The sequence below is a fragment of the Buceros rhinoceros genome, unplaced genomic scaffold (assembly GCF_000710305.1).
Source record: "Buceros rhinoceros silvestris isolate BGI_N320 unplaced genomic scaffold, ASM71030v1 scaffold1903, whole genome shotgun sequence".
NCBI classification, from domain to species: Eukaryota; Metazoa; Chordata; class Aves; order Bucerotiformes; family Bucerotidae; genus Buceros; species Buceros rhinoceros.
The window spans coordinates 42,213-60,343 of record NW_010405163.1 but is presented as its reverse complement, the minus strand read 5'-3'; the positions used below and the strand labels follow the sequence as shown (position 1 = coordinate 60,343).

The 18,131-nt window shown below is 41.6% G+C and overlaps 1 protein-coding gene across 1 annotated transcript in view; it reads right to left on the bottom strand.

Moving 5' to 3' along the window:
• Positions 1–1,189: 1,189 nt before the first annotated feature.
• ANO6 (anoctamin 6) overlaps positions 1,190–18,131 on the bottom strand; it is a gene marked incomplete at its 3' end in the record, with an annotated part of 54,100 nt that continues 37,158 nt past the window's right edge. Inside the window, exons 16-20 of the mRNA XM_010133607.1 lie at positions 17,219–17,424; positions 10,975–11,174; positions 10,416–10,521; positions 9,368–9,493; positions 1,190–1,292 (exon numbers count right to left, since the gene is read on the bottom strand). Coding sequence (XP_010131909.1) covers positions 1,190–1,292; positions 9,368–9,493; positions 10,416–10,521; positions 10,975–11,174; positions 17,219–17,424 — 741 coding nt within the window. The remainder of the gene's footprint in view (positions 1,293–9,367; positions 9,494–10,415; positions 10,522–10,974; positions 11,175–17,218; positions 17,425–18,131) is intronic.

Below are 18,131 nucleotides of genomic sequence, written 5' to 3'. Positions count from 1 at the left end.
GTGTCCAGATGGGTTATTGTAAGAATTCCTTTCTCTATTAAAAAAGTCTATTTGAATATTTCGTAAATTTTTTCTTTTCCTGAGAATTCAGCTTTAATTGAAGATGGCTATCTGGAAAATGGAAGGAAGTGGTCTTCCTGAGCCAGCTGTTTGCCAGCAATGTTAGCATCTCTTTGTGAAGCCACTTTGGAGAACAAGTCTTCGCAGGTCCTCCAGCGTCCATCAGGGAGTTTGAATTTGGCCCACTTTCACTTTCCTTCTGGCCTTGGCACTGCATTTTGGAGATGCGTACTCACAGGTTAGGAGATCACATGGTGCTCTCTCCTGCTCTAGCACAGACAGGGTGTAATATTAGTCTTTGTTTATTCAACAGTAAAAGTTGGATTTAACCTGAGATCTTTTACATTTAATACTAATAAATTGAGCACTTAATGTACATTCACATTCTGTTTTATTCTATTATATATGTGCTATACAAATGTGATGCATTTGCTTTGTAAACACACAAATAAAGACAAGGAGGAAAAAAGCTTTTGCAAACCAAGGTACTTTCCTACAAAGTAATGGAGCTGTGAGAGCTGCAGGTCATCCTGTTGCAAGGCTGAGGATGGCTCAGCTGATCCAATACATCTTTGCTCCTGAAAGGGCAGGTCCCATCCTCCAGCATTTGGCTGTGTGCTCCTTCACCCCTTGCACTGGTTCTGGTGCTAGCTGGATCTATAATGATCCAAATAGGTAAAAATGAGGATAATTTTCTGCTGGGTTGGTGAGTTCATTCTTCACAGAGGGCCTGAAGAATGCTATGCAGAAGTGCATGGTGAAAGTTGATGGGGAGAGAGACCGAGGACCATTTTGGTAGCAGAGATCATTAGACCCACTCAGCTGCCTCTTCCACCTCTCCAGCCAGGATGTGGGTCCATGAGAATTTGAAGCAATCCAAGTGGTCCTGCTGTCCTGCCCAGCTCTGCCATGATACAAGGCCGCACTCTTTCTGTGCCCATCTGGCCCCGTGATGAGCTGGTTCAGTCTGCTAGACTGGCACAAAAATGTTCAGTATTTGTATAGTTTTAATTTGCATCTTGAGATGGTTCTCCAAGATGTCAAATGAACACAAGTGGTAGTGGAGAAATGTGCAGTAATCTTGCTTGGGAACAGGGAAGGTGGTTGAACTATGACAGAGATTTCTTACTTAGATTAGTGGAAACTGTAGGCCGCAGTTCTACAACATAACTGTTAGCTGCATTTCTGCTTCCCCTTAACTCGTATGAATTTGAGAGGCGTGGTTCTATTTTCTGAGTTTTCATTTGCACAAAGCCCAATGTATGCGATGGACCTAACTCTGATAGCTGGTTTGCAAAAACCCTATCTTACCCACAGGTCACTGAGAGGAGCCTGCAAGAAGGAGAATCTATCTAAAGATCAAAGGTTCTTTAACAATTTTCAGACATGAAAAACAAATTCTGAACCACAAGTCACGTCTGCTCATAAAAAATGTCCACAACTGGTCCAATTAATTTAGTGAGGTACAGAAATTAGTAAATAGCTTAGCTTAGACTCCAATAAGGCTAAACCAGGTTGTAAGAAAAGGATGGACCTGTATTTCCAGGCCCATCCCTATGTCAAATATAGCAGTGAGAAAATGTTCCAGCACCATTCCCTTATGTACCTTAGATTTAACTGCTAGCTACTTTGGGCATCCTTCTTCTAATAAGGTCCCCGTATTTGATTGAGTTTGGATTGTGGGTGATAACCTGGTGAGCTATGCACACCTTCTGTGTGTCTGGGATTGCTAAAGGCCTTTGGAGAACTAGAGCAGTCATGGTCTTTGATTTAGTAGCGAAACCTGTTTTCATTACTGGGTCTCAAGTCCTGAGGACAGCCCAAATCCTCCAGCACTGGAGCTTTCAATAAGACGTTGTTGGTTCTGTTGCACTGTCAATAAGATGTCATTACTTTAGCTTCAAGATAAGAAAAGATTTGTTAATGGCTCCTCTTGGGGGATAGTGACATTTTTTCTCCCCTTTACATCACCAGGGAAAAAATATGAGAGCAGGCTGACAAGGAAAGCAAATCAGTTTGGCTTATTTTTTGTGTTTATGCCTCCCAGTTTAAGCTTTAAGTTATGAAGAGCACAAATGCAGTCTTTTTATTTGTAATCGTGTGTGAAAACAGTGATGTGATATGAAATGTGCATATCTTATATACCTTTATAAGAGAAAAAAAAAGGTGCTTTAGCATCTTTGTAAAGAAAACTACTGTGAGCTGTAACAGGTCTATAACCTATCACTAATCTGGAAGTATGGTACTCCTTGAGAGGCAGATCAGTTTTTGCCTTTCCCAGATCTAAGTAGTTATTAATTAACAGCAGATGTGCAAGAATTTTCCAGCTATTGCTTTGGCATAGCTGTCAGTGTGGTAACTGGAGGGCTGCGCAGCTGGGGCTGGAGATATTTTCTGCCCCTCACTTTGCAACCTCTGCCTCTGGCCAAAACCTCCTGCAAATACCCCTGTCTGGTGTCACCTCTGCCCTCAACTGCACAGCAGGCTTCTGCAGGCTACCGTCACAAAACTCCGTGGTCATCCTGGGGTTTTCAGAGACCAGGTGACATTTTGGCAATCTCAGAAATAACAATGCTGTAATCTTTGCGAAACTGCATTTAAGACGACTCTTAAGGGCTGATTCTGCCAATTTTTTAGCATAATCTTCTATGTAGTTAAAGTTATGAACACCCAGAGGGCATGTCTGAATGTGAAAAATTCACTTGGCTTCAGGTGAAGCCTGAGCTTAAGGCACAATAGCTACCCCTGAATAGGGAGATTCGGAGAACCCAGACCAGCCCTGCCTGTTTGCAGTTGTGCAGGGCACTCTGGACAGCCCTGCCTGATCAGGTGGATAAGCTGCTCAGGCAGGCAGGCAAGTCCCTTTTTTCAAGTCATTAAAATAATTGTGGGATAAGGAGCACATTTGGTTGCATTTTGGTAGATTTCTTGGACCTTGCCACTGCTGGTCTGCTTCTCCCACTGTCCCGTCCTCTACTTCCCACTCTGCATGACCCTCTTCCAGGATGCCTGTGCCAGCCCAGCCACCTATGTGGCCACAGCCACCCCTGCCAGCACAGCTGTGGGTGCCAGCACAGCCACCCATGCCACTGCACTCCCCTGCCCCGTGCACAGCTGCACAAACAGAGGGGTTGGCATGAGGTAGCCCTGGGGTGTCTGGGAGGAGGCAGAGCCCCTTCCTGCTTATGCTGGCACAGCTACCAAAATATTTTCACAGGACAGAAACCTTAACCCCTGGCTCATCTCTTGATAACCAGGCTGCTCTCAGCTCTGCAAAACCCAAGGATGTGACAAAACCCAAGTGCCATCCATCAACCCTTGGAGGAGAGGATGCACATTCAGAGTTGAATGCCAAGCTGGGGGGCTCAGCCACTATCTTTACAAGGTTGCTGGGCTCTGGCAAGTGAAGATCCTGCAGTGCCCTTGCCACAGAGGTTTACACGTAACTCTGCTCTGTCTGAGCAGCCAGACCTGTTTAGAAACTGACTGCATGAATGGGCACGATACAGCTGTAACAGGAGAACAAACAGGATCCCAGAGAATGGGGAGGTAAGGCGATAGCCGCAGGTGGCTGTGGCTCCCAGCAGAGCTTACTTAGCCACTTGTTCTGTTTCATCCACCCAGAAGCTAAGAGGCTTACATGGATACTACATAATATCTAAAAAAAAAAAAATCCCTGATATTGTGTTAACTCTGTCAGTTGGCTGTAATTTCCTCATATTGCACAATTTCAGAATTTGAGTTTCCTTTGTTTTTTTTTCTCTATAAACTCTCACTTCATATATTAGAGGTGGGTTTTTGGTGCTCTGACCTGTGCTCGCTGTATAGTTGTATCAGAGAATGCAACAAAAATCATAGAAATCGATTTTAAAAGGCTCTTGTTTTGGTGCACTTCCAGCTTGTAAATAAAAACACTTTCTTCAACTTTCCTGGAAAGAATTTGTTACTATTATCAGACTATTAAGATACATTATTTTCTTATGACAAAAGTGTTGCCCCAAGCCGTGTGGAGGTTATTTATGACTAACTGCATCCATATCTTTTCAGTGTTTTATGTATCTGTTACTGTTCCATGGCTGAGGTCCATATAAATGGAAATAAAAATAAAGCTTGCAGCCACCAGCGCTGCTCCCTTGTCTAGGAAATGCAGCCTTGTATAGTAGTCTGGAAATGACAGGTGGGCATACCACAGGAAAATCTCAACTTGGTGTGAATTGCTGATGCCTTTGCTGACATCTCTGGTGATGCGCAGGTGGAGCGCAGTGATGAGGTGGGGGGTACCAGGCAGGGCAGAACACAGCTTGCTTTCATCTGGCACACAGTGGCTATCCAAAATAAGCACACTTCATCCACTCTGTGACAGAAAGAATTAAAACTAAGCAGGCACCACCAGAAGTAATACACTACTTTGGCTATTTGTGTATTACGGAGAAAAATAGTAAAGCTTGTTCTTTGAAGGATTTTAAATGTATCAGCCAATTTAAAACAACGCTGTCCTCATATAGATTTGACCTATGATGCTTTATCCTTCTATTTGTAGGACAATAATATTTACTAAGTTTCATCACAAAGTTTCTTTTGTTCTTGCTCTGACAAAGCTGAATCAGTGCCAGAATGGCAGGACAGCTCGGGTACTGCCATCTGTGTGACACATAGCCCTTAGTCAGCAGAAAACAGGTTAGAGGTGGTAGTACCTCTGCTTCCTATCATAACCTACTATCATAACCTACTGCAAGCAGACCCTGGGAATCCCTAAGGGAAATAAAACCAACACACCACAATGCAAAGAAGGTCTCTGTTTAAAATTACTCTCTAACTTCCTAGTCTCTAAGTCTTGGAAAGTATTTCCTTGAAGTAGAGAGGAAGAGTCAGAGCAGAAGCAGAAGAGAACTGATGGATGGCAGGGAGAGAGCGAGTGGACTGTCTGGAGGTGGGAGCATCACAGGCTCGATCCAGAAGAAGAAATAAATGATGACTCTGAAATACAACACAGGGTTTATCATGACAGGAGTGAAAGGATATGAAGACCAAAACTGTTTATTTGTATGAGAACATAATGGACCTTGTCATCAACTTGGTGTTGAAAGGAATGACTTCCATCTAGAGGATGCAGAAAAAACAGGAGATAAATTTCAGTCCTAGTAACAGTTTAATGGAAAAAGATAGAAAAAGAGGAGGAATATGGAAATTAGACAGGGATGACGTGGTAAGAATTTAAATGTGGCATTTGGCAGCAGCTGTATTGTTGCTGGGAAAACAAACAATGCTAATCAACATCAGATGTATTGTTATTTTAAAATAGACTTCATTTAGTTACAATAAATATACAGAAAACTTAATATTCAGAAACTAATAGCAAACATTCTTAGAAAAAATACAAAAAAGTACATTCTTATATTCTGAATTTTATCAACATACGCAGAGCCTTAAACAGTGCCGACCGTCTGTGATTTATGGTGCTTGTTAAGGCAGTGAAATGGTCACTGGTCCAAATTCACTCTGACTTCAACAGAGCTGTGTGAAGTAAGAGTCTGGCCTAGATATCAAGTGTAAAAAAGAGTAAAATTTATTCATAGTTTAAAACAAATGTTAATTTTCCCTTCAAGCAGATCTTTAAATATTATTAAAGTGACCCAGCCTAAAAAGTTACAAACACTCATATGTTGGCAACTGCCTGCCCTCCCCCCAGCATCTTGTTCTGATGCCTCTGCAGAGCTCCCTGTGTGCACGCAGAGCACATTACAGCACTTGGAGGTAGAGGCTACAGAAATGGCACAGCTTAAGTCAAACTATTAAAATGCAATTATTAGGCACCGTGTTGGTTTTCACCTTTTTTCTCTCTCATTCAGATCTGTGCTGTGAGTAACATTGTGCACGTGGCAAACTGAACTGAATTCCTGACATACTGTCTTCTGAAATAAAATGTTACAGCTACATTAGCAAGGAGAGTGGCACTTCAGAAGCAAATCACTCGAGCAAAAAGTTGATGTTGACTAGGTGATGCCCTCCCAGTACTCACCACTCTCTTCAGCCTAACTCTGGTTTTAGCTCTTTGGACTACATGCCTGGCAGAAAGCATTAAGTGCATATCTACAACCTGCCTTCTGGTTCAGTTTAAACCAAGAGGAGTCTAGCCCATGTGCCCCCAAACCAGTCTGTGATGGAAGGCACTGCCCAGAGAGTGGGGACAAGTGGAAGACTAGTTTCAAAAGCACACTCGTGATCTGAACAAAAATGGTAATGTAATGTAGGAACACACCCACAGAGCTGATTAGGATTTTATTATGGGAGGATCCCAAGTCATAGATATACACACTTTGCAGATGTAGTATGGGCTTTTAAATCATTATTTTAAAATCTGGAATGTAAACTCTGGATGACACTCCCCCTTTAGGAGATGCTGCCAACTGATAAAAAAAGGGGCAGCTGAGAGAGGCCACAGGAATCAAACAAGGAGGAGACCACCAGGCACTCCAGAAAATCAGCCTTAAGATCTGCCACTGCTCACAGTGTGACCCCAGGCAAGGCACTCATTGTCTTTGTTTCCTAGTCTCTTTACCTCTTAAAGAGAGCAATAAATGCTTCCTTAAGGCCTAATAATTACCTGAAATGGTCCATTTAATTTATTTAATTTGCCGCTTTTTCCCCTCTTTATCGTGGGATACCTCCCTGTTGCCTCAGCCCTCCAATACCACACCTGAAAAGGTATTTAAGGCACATTGACTCTGTGGTCACTGGTAAGGGGATGAAAACATCTCAGCTGAACACAGCTGCAGATGGGGAAGGGCCAGTTTAAAGCTAAAATAAAAAATTCCCTTCCTCTGAGAGGAATTGAGAGGGCTTTTAAACCAAACTCATTTTGCACAGGGAATTCCTGAGTACTCACTAGAATTGTTCCATGAAGCAGTTTTTTAAACAAACATTTGTTTTAAGCCGAAGTTTGGTACAGGGCCAAAGGCAATGGACACAAACTGAAACACAGGAGGTTCCCTCTGAGCACTAAGAAACACTTTTTCACTGTAAGGGTGACCCAAGCACAGATTGCCCAGAGAGGTTGTGGAGTCTCCATTCTTGGAGATGTTGAAAAACCATCTGGACATGGGCAGCCTGCTCTAGGTGGCCCTGCTTGAGCAGGACGGTTGGACCAGATGACCTCCAGAGGTCCTTTCCAACCTCAAGCATCCTGTGATTCAGGGAAAAGGCCAAATCAGTATTGAGGGGATATATTTTCATAAGAAATTCTGCCTTGTTTAGAAATTTCTGAGTGTTTGTCCATCTGCCCAGTTTATATTTGCTTCCTGATAAACTGAAGACATGAAATGATTACGATGAAACCAAAGCAAAGCAGCACTGGTTCCATTGCTGCTCTGGCTGACTGTCATTTATCGTTAGTTCCATCTCATTTTTCTGTCCTGCATCTCTTTTTGCCTTCAGGTGGTGTTTACAGGAAGTAACAAGTAAGCTTCGGTCCTTCAGTGTCACACAGGCAAGTGGTTCTCTGGAACCTGTGAGTTTCTTTGTTTCATCTTTCCTTGACTTTTGAACCAAGCTTTCCTCTCACGTTCTTTCATGCAATCATGTAAAGTTTTGCTGAGGGAAAGCTTGTGTATCATGACTGCTGAAAAGATTCCCCTCACGTGCCACCTCTTCTGGTTTAAATGTTGCCATTTCAAAGGTTAGACCTGAGATACACGGCAGTCAGTATTTGCAAGTTTTGCTACAAAATTCAGACTTTTGATTCCTTCTGATTATTAAGGGGATAAAATACATCTTATAAATGCTACTTTGTTTCTGCAAATGAACTTCTTAATATGTAAAAAGCTATATGAGTAATCTGTCTAAAAATCTCTGTGTATCTACTACTACATCTAAAAGAGTACAAAATTACAAATGCAACAGAAATCACCTGGTTTACAGAGTATGGGCATGCTTTTGCTTTTTCAACAAGATTTTTGTTTTCAGAATGTGTAGAAATTGGTCCACTAGAAGTGTTAAAAGAGAAAGCAAGTCGATAATCTGGAATATCACTGCTGCAGACACAAAGCAGAGCTCTACAGACATGCTTAATCTGTAATTCCCTAACTCCCAGTTTGAACTGGAACCAAAAGAGCCAAACAGATCTGCAGCCTAATTTGAAGATGGCTGAAGGCTCTAGCACGTGCATCCACACCTCTAACGTCCTTCCTAGTCGTTTAAAGCTTCACAACATGGTTAAGGCATATTACACGGTTTATTCCAATCTCCGCTTTCAATAGATTCATGGTGTTGTCAGAATTCACTTTATCACGCAATGCTGTATAGAACAGGTCGAGCTGCACATTCTTCCTATGTTAAAATCTATCAGGGATGAGTACAGTGCCTCTGGTGTGAGACAAATGCATAAGACAGCCCTCCCCAAATATTGATTTACTGCGTGAGAATACTTTTAACACTTATTACTGTTACAGGTAGGAGACCTTCAAGGCTTTGGTCATTCAGAGTAGAATGGGCGAGTGAAGTAATGAAAGTACATTGACCGGGGAAAGATGAAACGCCTGAGTTTTCTACACACTCAGAGTGCTGTAAAGTCATTTTGTGTGCATTGATTTCAAAGGCAATTCTCCTGTTTACACAGAGATTGATGAACAGGATGGCCTTACAGTCTCGCTGCTTCTTGTGATCCAAGTCCATGATTAATTGAAATATCTCGTTATCCATTTAAGTCTCAGTATGCATAGCTAATTCAGTGTAGCACACAACAGCGCTTAGCATGTCAATTCCAATGGCTTAATAACATGATTTTGAGTTGTATTTTCCTTCTCTTTTCTTCATGTTTTGGCTTTTCCTCTTCATTTTATAGTTGGGGTTTGCATTAGCAAATAATCAAAACTCCTTCAGAAGACGTGATGGTATTCTTACCAAAAATCATTCTTTTTCTTAAGGTTTTATTCAAGTCAAACAAGAGATCTGACAGGCGATGGCTAAACAAAGTGGAAAGCAGTCTATGTGGCTGAGAATTAATCTGCATCATCTTAAGGTGATACATAATTTTTATCTTCACACATTAAAAAAGCTTTTTAAAAAATTGAGTCACAGTGGTTGCATTTGTCCAAGGTAAATGAACAGGTAACAGTTGCAAGAAACAATGTTTAGTAAAGGGAATTAGCCCAAAGTGTCTGATTAGCTATTGGTAATATTTGGACAGGTGTCTGTTGGCAAAATACTGTTATTCCATATGAACAAGTACTCATTCAGCTTTAGGTCGGAAAGTGCTGTCCACTCCTTTGATAATTTTGTCAGCTATTTTCCCCATGGTTTTCTTCACAACTTTGAGATCATTCTCATGCAAGAGTTTCTGTGTTAGGTACTTCTCTCGTTTGACCTTGCTCTTGGTCTTCTGTGATACATCCGGAATTACATATGAAATAATAAACTTCACAAAGTATATGACATGCTGGGGAAGGTGAAAATGAAAAAATGTCAGTCAGGCTGAACAGGACATTATTATTATTACGAATGAAATGTCACATTATCTCTTAAGACTCTGAGCGGGTTCTGTACAAGCATCTATCAAATGGAACAGTATTTTAAAAAGCAGATGTGACTAATGAATAGAATCATTGTCTGATAAACAAGAAATTCTGATTTTCTAATCCTGATTTTAACAAGGGCTTCTCTGCCTGCTTTGGAGGAATGTTGGTACCCAGTGCTTCCCCACTACCTGGAAATATTGGTTACAGTTTCTTTGAAAATTGTTTTAGGTTTATTCAAATGACTCTGGGGCAACGGGCTTTTCTACACTACGGGAATTCTGATCTAACCAGTTGCATGTTTCTGATGACTTCGTTAGTCCCTGGATCAGGCCCTAAGTACATTTTATAATGAAATAATACCTAATATTCCTCTCCCTTCATCAGGGACCAACCCTCATCCCAGACTGTAGCTGCGGAGGAAGGAGCAATTACTTTTTGATGCTTATATATCTAGAGACTCACCTCTTGCAGAGACCAGCTTTATAGACTTTACTCTGCTGGTACACATTTATTACGTGTATGTATTCATGAGTTTGTGCACGTATTTCCTCTAAGTATATGTAAACATATTTTTGGTGTAACCGTCACTTCTATTTCTGATAGTAAAAATAAATTTACAGTCCTTGAGAAAAGAAAATGCAAACACACGGGGCAACCCTCAGCTGATGTCATAACTCCAGGGACTTCTTTTTTGAATGGTGCTGCACTTAATTTACACCTCCCAAGCTCTTGCCGGTGCTAGCACACACCACCAGCTCTGATGGCTGTGCCTGGGCGGGATGTCTTTGGAGGATTTCCTGCATGGAGGGAAGAGAAGTAATGCTCCAAACCCCGTATGCTTACCTCCATGACAATGACGAAAGCCAGCTTGGCTGCAGTGACATGCCAGTAGTATATGTTGTGCTCATACTGGTGCGGGTGACCAGGGGGGTAGCGGAAATCCCGGTATCTGAAAGCAATGCGGGAAAGTCAGGAACCAGGCTGGTCTCAGGCATCTCTGCAGTACGGCACCGTGGCCAGAGGGTGGAGCGTGTCCCTGCTCGGTGCGTCCAGGAGCAGCGAGCTGCACGGGACTGCAGCCATGGGGAAAACCGTATCTGCAGAATAAGCTGTATTTGGCTAAAATGTCCTTTTTCTTTCTCTCTTTTGTTTCCTATAAAACTTTTAAAGTGCTTTTTTTGAAGGCTACCAATTACGAGAAAACCAAAATAAAGTAAGAATTGTCTGAGTAGCACAAACTTATGGGTGAATACTTCCATTCAGTTCTGCCATGCAAAATACTCTGGCTTTTACTTGCTTTAACATTTCTTACTGCAGATTGTTAATTGAATTATATGATTTAGATATTAAAAAAAATATACTTATTTTTGTCATTGGAAAAGAATGGTTATTCGACACTTGCCTGCATGTCGTTTGGTTCCCAAACCAAGGGGAAGATGGCTTGCTTGCATTCTTGAGGTCTGATATATTGAAGACAGAAAGTGTACTGTTTATATACCCTTTCATAGTGTGAGTGCTGTGATTCCCATAAGGAGGGACCGAAAAGGACCAGTAATAAACCAGACGAGGAATCATGTCAGATGTAAACGCAATGATCATAGCCTGCATTCAGCAAAAGAAGATAAAAAGGCAGAGCAGCATTTAAGAAATAAATAGGCATGTTGTTGCCATATATAGTATCTCAAAAGTTACAGGATGAGCTAAAAATAGAAAAATGTGCTTTTCCAGTCAGTGGTTCTCTCTGTAAATGAGCACGTAGTCACTCACAGGCATAAACTAATCTCTTTCTGGAACATGCACTCTGTATGGTTTTTGTATTACGCTAGCTCTGCTGGATGCCTTAAAAAAGTTATACTGTAAACCCCTTCTTTCCTCATGAGCATGCAGAGGAGGTCAGCAGTCAAACTCACCTTCAGGTGCTCTAAGGTATCCTTCAGCAAACGTGCTTGCTATCAGATGTACTTATGAGATGCTTAAGGAAATCCTGCCTGATGGAACTCATGGAAGCAATGGAAGAGCCCTTCAGTAACAGAAAATTTAATTTCACCAGGGACTCTGAGGTTTGAGTGAAAAGGAATTAAAAAAATTATATATATATATTTAGCTGATCCATCTCTGACCCTAGAAACATCCCTCTCTTACTGAGGTGGTAGCCAGCCCAAATTCATCTTGGCAGTTGTTGCCTCATATGTTTCAATGTCAGTACATGTGGAAACTGCTCTTGATGCCAAGGTAATTTTTTTAGTAGCAGCTGCAAAGTGCTGTTTTACATATGATGTGACCATTTGTTTTTATCTTGCTCCCAAAAGAGTCCCTGTCCTACTCAGTCTGCTAGTCACAAACTGGGTAGGAAATTGGATCCTTGGGTTTGTTGTGTTAAGCCTTTTCTAAACTCATGAACTTCCCAAAACATCCTATTCTGGAGGACCGGTTAGCTATGTTTAATCTAATCTCCTCCTCTGCTATTGCAAATTCGAAAGGTTTCCCTGTGAGGAAGACTTTCCACTGGCAAGATCTGCAGCTGAGTGCCTAGCAAGAGGCTACCTGGCCGACTCACGATGACAGCCGTCTCTGGTGCTGAGAAGGAGCAATGAGCTGCGCTCCAGGGCTCAAAGAGGAGTCTTTTGTCTGATAGCAGGGGAAAAATACACTCGACAACGTGGATGGAAAGAACCAGGGCAGAGACATGAGGACGTGAGGAGGTGTTTGCAACAGTTGTAGAAAAAGGGGAGAGAGAAGAAGGGGGAGAGAGGGTGAAAAAAAAATGTGGACAGCACTTCTACAGTTCCTCGAACACTACTTTGGTGGCAGTACAAGCTAAAACAACCACCGTCCCTCCCGCCTTTGCCCCTAGCAGTTCACTGTGCCCTGTGCTGGCTCAGGCGTTCCTGCAGCTGTGCAGCAGAACAGATCAGATCTGGCTGGGAATTCCCGCTGGATCCATTCCCTGATCTGGTTCTTTGTGTGCTTGTCAAAGTGCTGGTGCCAGCACAACACAAGGGACAGCCACAAGGGGAGAAGTCAGGGAAGGGAAAGGGTGGGGAGTTTAAAAGGATGCAAGACCCACCCACCTCAAGTAGCACCACAGCCAAATGATGACCGCTATCCCAATGACTTATCTTTTGAGTTGGCTGACTTTGAAGTTCCTGAGAAGCTAAACTGTAGTTAAGATCAAAATAGCAGAAGCAATGCTTCTGAGACCAAGTCCGAGATGTATATTTCGTTCTCCAGAATATTTTGCAATTTAGTTTTGTTGAGAGTACGTTGGCTGATGTGAAAGAAAAAGGAGGTGTCCTAAGACTAAAATAAACTAATTTAAATTTTTCAAGAATAAGATTGTATTTCTGTACTGACTGTGTACTGGGCTTACATCAAATGTAGTTGGCATGCACTTTTAAGTAAATACTGGTTTTAAGCATTACATACCAGTGTGAAATGAAGTGAAAATTTTGTGTTGTTTATATTTACATGCAGAGTAGGTGTTTTTGGCTGACAAGAAATATATATATCACCGAGTCTTGCAGCTGCAGGGAGACAACCCCACACTTGAATTACACTGGTTTTAGCTGAAGTTCAAACATAGAAAGTTTTAGTTAAATGTAATTTCTTTCTATTCATTAGCTCATCCAGTCAGGCCATAAATTACCTAATAGCAACTGAACAGTAAGGCAAAAAATTCCCTTCTCCCTTTGGGCCAAATGAGTTTGATGCTGCTGCTTTGTATTTAGAGAGATGCTGGAATATGGTATTTACAAAATTTATTTGCTTTTATTGAATTTTTTTTGCAAGGCCCCAGGTCTCTCATCATCCTAAATCTGAACCCTGTCTCACCCTCCTCCCTTTCTCAGAATGATCTCCAGATGTGCTCCAGAGAGCTGCAAGGACAGAAACGCAAAGGCTAATCCTGTGGCATCCTCTCAAACGAAAACTCTTTTTCCTCCTGAATTGCGGGCTGCATGTCAGAGTGCTGCACTGGAGAACTACAGACAAATAGCACATTCTCTACTTCCCAAGCTTTACTGAACAAACTTTTCCATTTATTTCATAATTAATTAAAATCAAGTTTCAAATCAACAACCGATGCTTTGGTAACATGGAATAGCAAGTCCAGCGCCTTAGTGGCAAGTATCAAAATGGACAGATTTGTGCAAAAGTTGCTTGCAAGTTACTAGCAGGTGTTACAAAGGTAATGAATGAACGAGATGATACACTACCCAAGTCTAATCAGCTGTAACAAGTCAGACAGAAGAGAAGAAACAGTTTCTAGGTACTAAGGAAAAATCAAAGCAGGAATCATAAAGGAAAAACTCATGACTTATACTAGATCCTGGATGTCAAACTAGAAAAAAGCATGCTTAAAAGAAGAAAACGGCTTCTAGCACTTGCTCGAGGTCTTTACAGCCCACACTTCATTAGTAAGAAATGCTGATCCTTTTGAGGTCCTTACAACACCTGCAGCAGGGCAGTTTGAACATGACAGTCTCTGGTGCTGTGCCCTTGCACGCTAACAGCCCCACCAACGTCAGCAGCCAGTGCTCTGCGCTCACACTGCAGTCATCAACTCGCTCTAACACAAGACCTCCAAACAGGGTGACTCTGAAAGAAACATGCCTGCTTTTAGCAGCCACGTGAACACTGGGATTGAGTGCCTGTCAGCGAGGACAGAGAGTAGAACCAAGCCGTAAATGTACTTCTGCACATTGAGGACTCCGTGTTTTCATGCACTTAGGGAGGAATTTGGAGTGAAAGAAGATGCAAAGTTCAGACAGGCCTCAGGTGGGCTGTGACTGGGGAGTGACAGACACTCATTACTGGGTCATTTTTCTGTAGAAAGCAGGGCATCAATACATTCCTAAGAGAAGCCCATACATGTCTGAGTCACTGTAAGGTCACCAAAGCCCCTTTAACTCTGCCCTGAATATCATAAGGACTATGAGTAAGTTACTCATATCAATATTTTAAAGTTATCTTAAGATGTACATCCAACTCTTTATTTCATAGTGGTATTGCAAGATCCACCTGCATTGGTGGACAACATGGGAGCATTCGGTTCCTCCATGTTGAACCCAGGAGACTAGAAAAGACAGTTAACTTACCCAATAGCATAATATATATATTTTTTTCTTCCAGGGCACCAGAAGCTTTTTTGCCTTTCATTTTTCAAGTTTTCTAGCAGCATAGCTCAAAAGAGGATATTGATGCACCAATACTTGCATACGATCCAATGCAGCCTCTACTTTTAGCTATGCTGGATGAAGCTGTGCTTCATCCGTGAATTTGCATTATCTGCTGGGATTTACATCATTTGCTAGGAGAGTCATCATTAACAATTTTTTGCACAAGCATTAAACCAAAAGATCCCCAAAGTATCTCTGGTGCCACCTGATATTTCTAACAATTTGAACATGTGTTACCGAAGTTGCATTGTTTTGTTTTTTTAAATTTTAACACCAGATTTACTAGTAGGCCTTGGATGTTCACATGCCTATGGAACAGCTGGATTTATGGTTGGCTTGCCTCAGCAGAGCAGTGTGAAACAGATGGAGCGTATGCTCAAACTTGTTGCCTGTCTCCCAGATTTTCTTGTAAATTTTCTATCTTCAAGTTCCCTTTCTTTTTTCCTACATTTCTCTGTGCTTAATTCTCTGCTTTTATGTTCTGCCAAGTCTCTTCTCTACACCCTAGCTATGTTTACCATACTTGTTGAATTGCTATAGTGCAAAATAAAGTTCCTAACAAGAAAAGCGGCCGTTTTGGGAGACCTTTGAATATCTGAAAATACATCTGGTAGCTGAGGCTGACATATAAAATTTTTCTAATCACTGAAATCCCCCTGGACTATTATTTCTTTATGGTACCAACCCTCAAAATAACAAAAACAAGCTACTGAGAAGATGATAACCCGATAGATAGTCAGATCATTCAAGCTCATCTATACATTTTTCAAAAATAGCCTTAGCCTTCCAGGGGCAAAACAAAGGCTTCTTAAAGTGGAGGAGAAAAAGAGAGAGGAATATGCAGGGACGGTCACCTGGGTATGGGAAAAGAAGCAGCACATACTTATTCCTATATTATTTCTGTAAAGCAGAACTCCTGGGGTTGATAACCCAGACCAGCCAAACACTTAATGACTACAGAAGGTGCCTGAGATACAGGAATGTAGGCTTGTGTTCTTATTTAAATTTGAACTGCTATTTTACTTGAAATAAGTCCCCTATCTATGACAGAGAGCTCATCTCCATCTCCCTCCTCTTAGCCAAAGTCCACCATTCTCCAAACAGGCAGAGCCTCCTGTAAAAGCTTGGGCTAAGATGAACTCTTGTCTTCAGACTCAACTGGTTTCTCCAGAAACTCCTACTGAGTGCAGTAAGGTACTGTTAACGCAAGGACGAGGTCCTGGAGGAAGTGACTACCTTTAAGTGTGTCAGAAAGAACCCCTCATAACAGTAGAAAATAATGACCTTGTTGAAAGAGGGTATTAGCCATGGACAGTCTGTGGTGGTGTTGTCCCTGCAGAGGAAACCAGTGGTCACTGTTCTTTAAGAAAGGGCAGCAGTAAGAATTTTTTGAAAGATAATACATATTAGCTACTGTTTAAGAATAAGCAATCAAATAATACACAGCGGTAAAGTCCAACGGATTATTTTTCTCCCCACAATGCAGCCTATGTATAATATTTGGTTAATTAATGATATGGGAAATTTGAAAGGTCTGAATTTCATTGTTAGGAGTATCTTCATCAGAAAAGACTTTTTTTCCTAAGTATTTTAAAGAAACTTTAGAAATTAATTTTAAATTCAACTGAGAAAGAGATGAATTTGCAAATTCCCAGAAAATTAATTCTGATCTCAAATGGTAGGAGCAGCAATTTTGTATTTTTAAGTACACAAGAAAGAAACTGAATTTCTGAGGCTTAAAGCCAAATTCAAGTACAAAGGTATCAAGTGTAGAAATAGCAACAAGTAGAAAAAACAATTAATTATAACTTAGCTAAACTGCAACTCAAAATTAATGCATTTAGCTGTAGACTGTCTGAAAAAATCTCTGTACTATACACTATAATTTCAGGAAAGATGTGTGTTACGGGTTGAGGGTCCAAGGTGCCCACTCCTCAAATTACCGTAACGAAACTGATGTCCTCTGTGTCTCCTTGCTGAGACCTTCACTGAAAAGCAGGGTGTAGAGTGGTTGGTATTAGCACAGGAACTGTACAAATTTTTCTGCACAGAGGTTTGTGCTGCTGGGTGAATGGTTAAATCCCAGTCCCAGGGTACTGTCCTTGTTCCTTCATTTGGAGCAGACCCAGAGGAGATCTAACTGATGTTAGGAACGACTTAATATCTCTGGCCAGCTCTGGGCACGTAGTCTTCATATGTAACAGATTTTTCTGAAGACTATAGCAACTCTAAATAAAATTGCTTTTCTTTAGATATAATACTTTAGCCAGTAGCCATATTCTGTTTCCAAAACATTTGAAAAGTAACTGAGAGCCTATTTCACAGGAGCTGAAGTCTTAAGGGACTGATACTCTTAATTAATTTACAATCATTTAAGTACTACATTGCCACACATTGTATTCCCACTTTGGGATGCAACACCTGTAGTGGAGGCATTTTACCTTTTGTAGTTGTTGGCACTGTACTTACATTGGTGACCACCGCCAGAATGGCTATGCCTTGCATGATGGGCTGCCACGCACCGATGTCTTGTGCCTTCTGTGGAACCATGCGCCTGAACTGGGTTGTCAGCTTCCATGCATCCAACCGGATTTCCAACATGTTGTTCATAAGAGCCAGAAGGGGGCCCAGGGGGAATGATGCCACAAACAGAGTCACAAAGCCAAACTGTATAACTGTCAAAGGGAGAGGTTGAAAACATCGATGAGGCTTTCACTTACTAGAGACATGCACATATACGCATGTGTACTTTATATACTCCAACTGTGGGAGAGAGAGACAGGAACGAGTAGCTGAGTTCCTAGTGAATCTTCTGTATGAGAAGATAGGAGCATGACAGTACTGAAAAAACCTGCTAGGTGAAGGGCTAGGAAAATGTTACAAGTCACAACTCACCAAGAGGAACTACTCTTTGTAGTTAAACATCCATTTCTTCCTTTTGTCTTCATCACGAAGACGTGGAAATCTAATGCTTATCCGTCTCATTACTGTGCTGAAAAGCCTGAACTAACAATCATCTGATTGGTGTCTGGCTGCTGCAACAAGTATGCAGGCAATGCTATGACAGAATGGATGGTAGCAACATACCGAAAATCTGCGGCCTCCCAAGAGACCACCGACAAGTCCGGGTGACTGTAGAACCCCGTCAGAGCAGTATGACACAGGGCTCTACTGTACAACACCAGAACACGGCAGTGGTCTGCCTTCTGTACACATTTCTCAGAGGGTGGGGCAAAGAAGCAGCAGTACTCCTACCTGTATAATCCCACACTGATTCCTAGTTATAAATTGGATTAAGGCTTAGCTGCTTAATAAAAGTTTGCAGAACTATCTGTAATGGCTCATCAAAACTTGTCTTGGAAAACATTCATGTCTCCTCTGT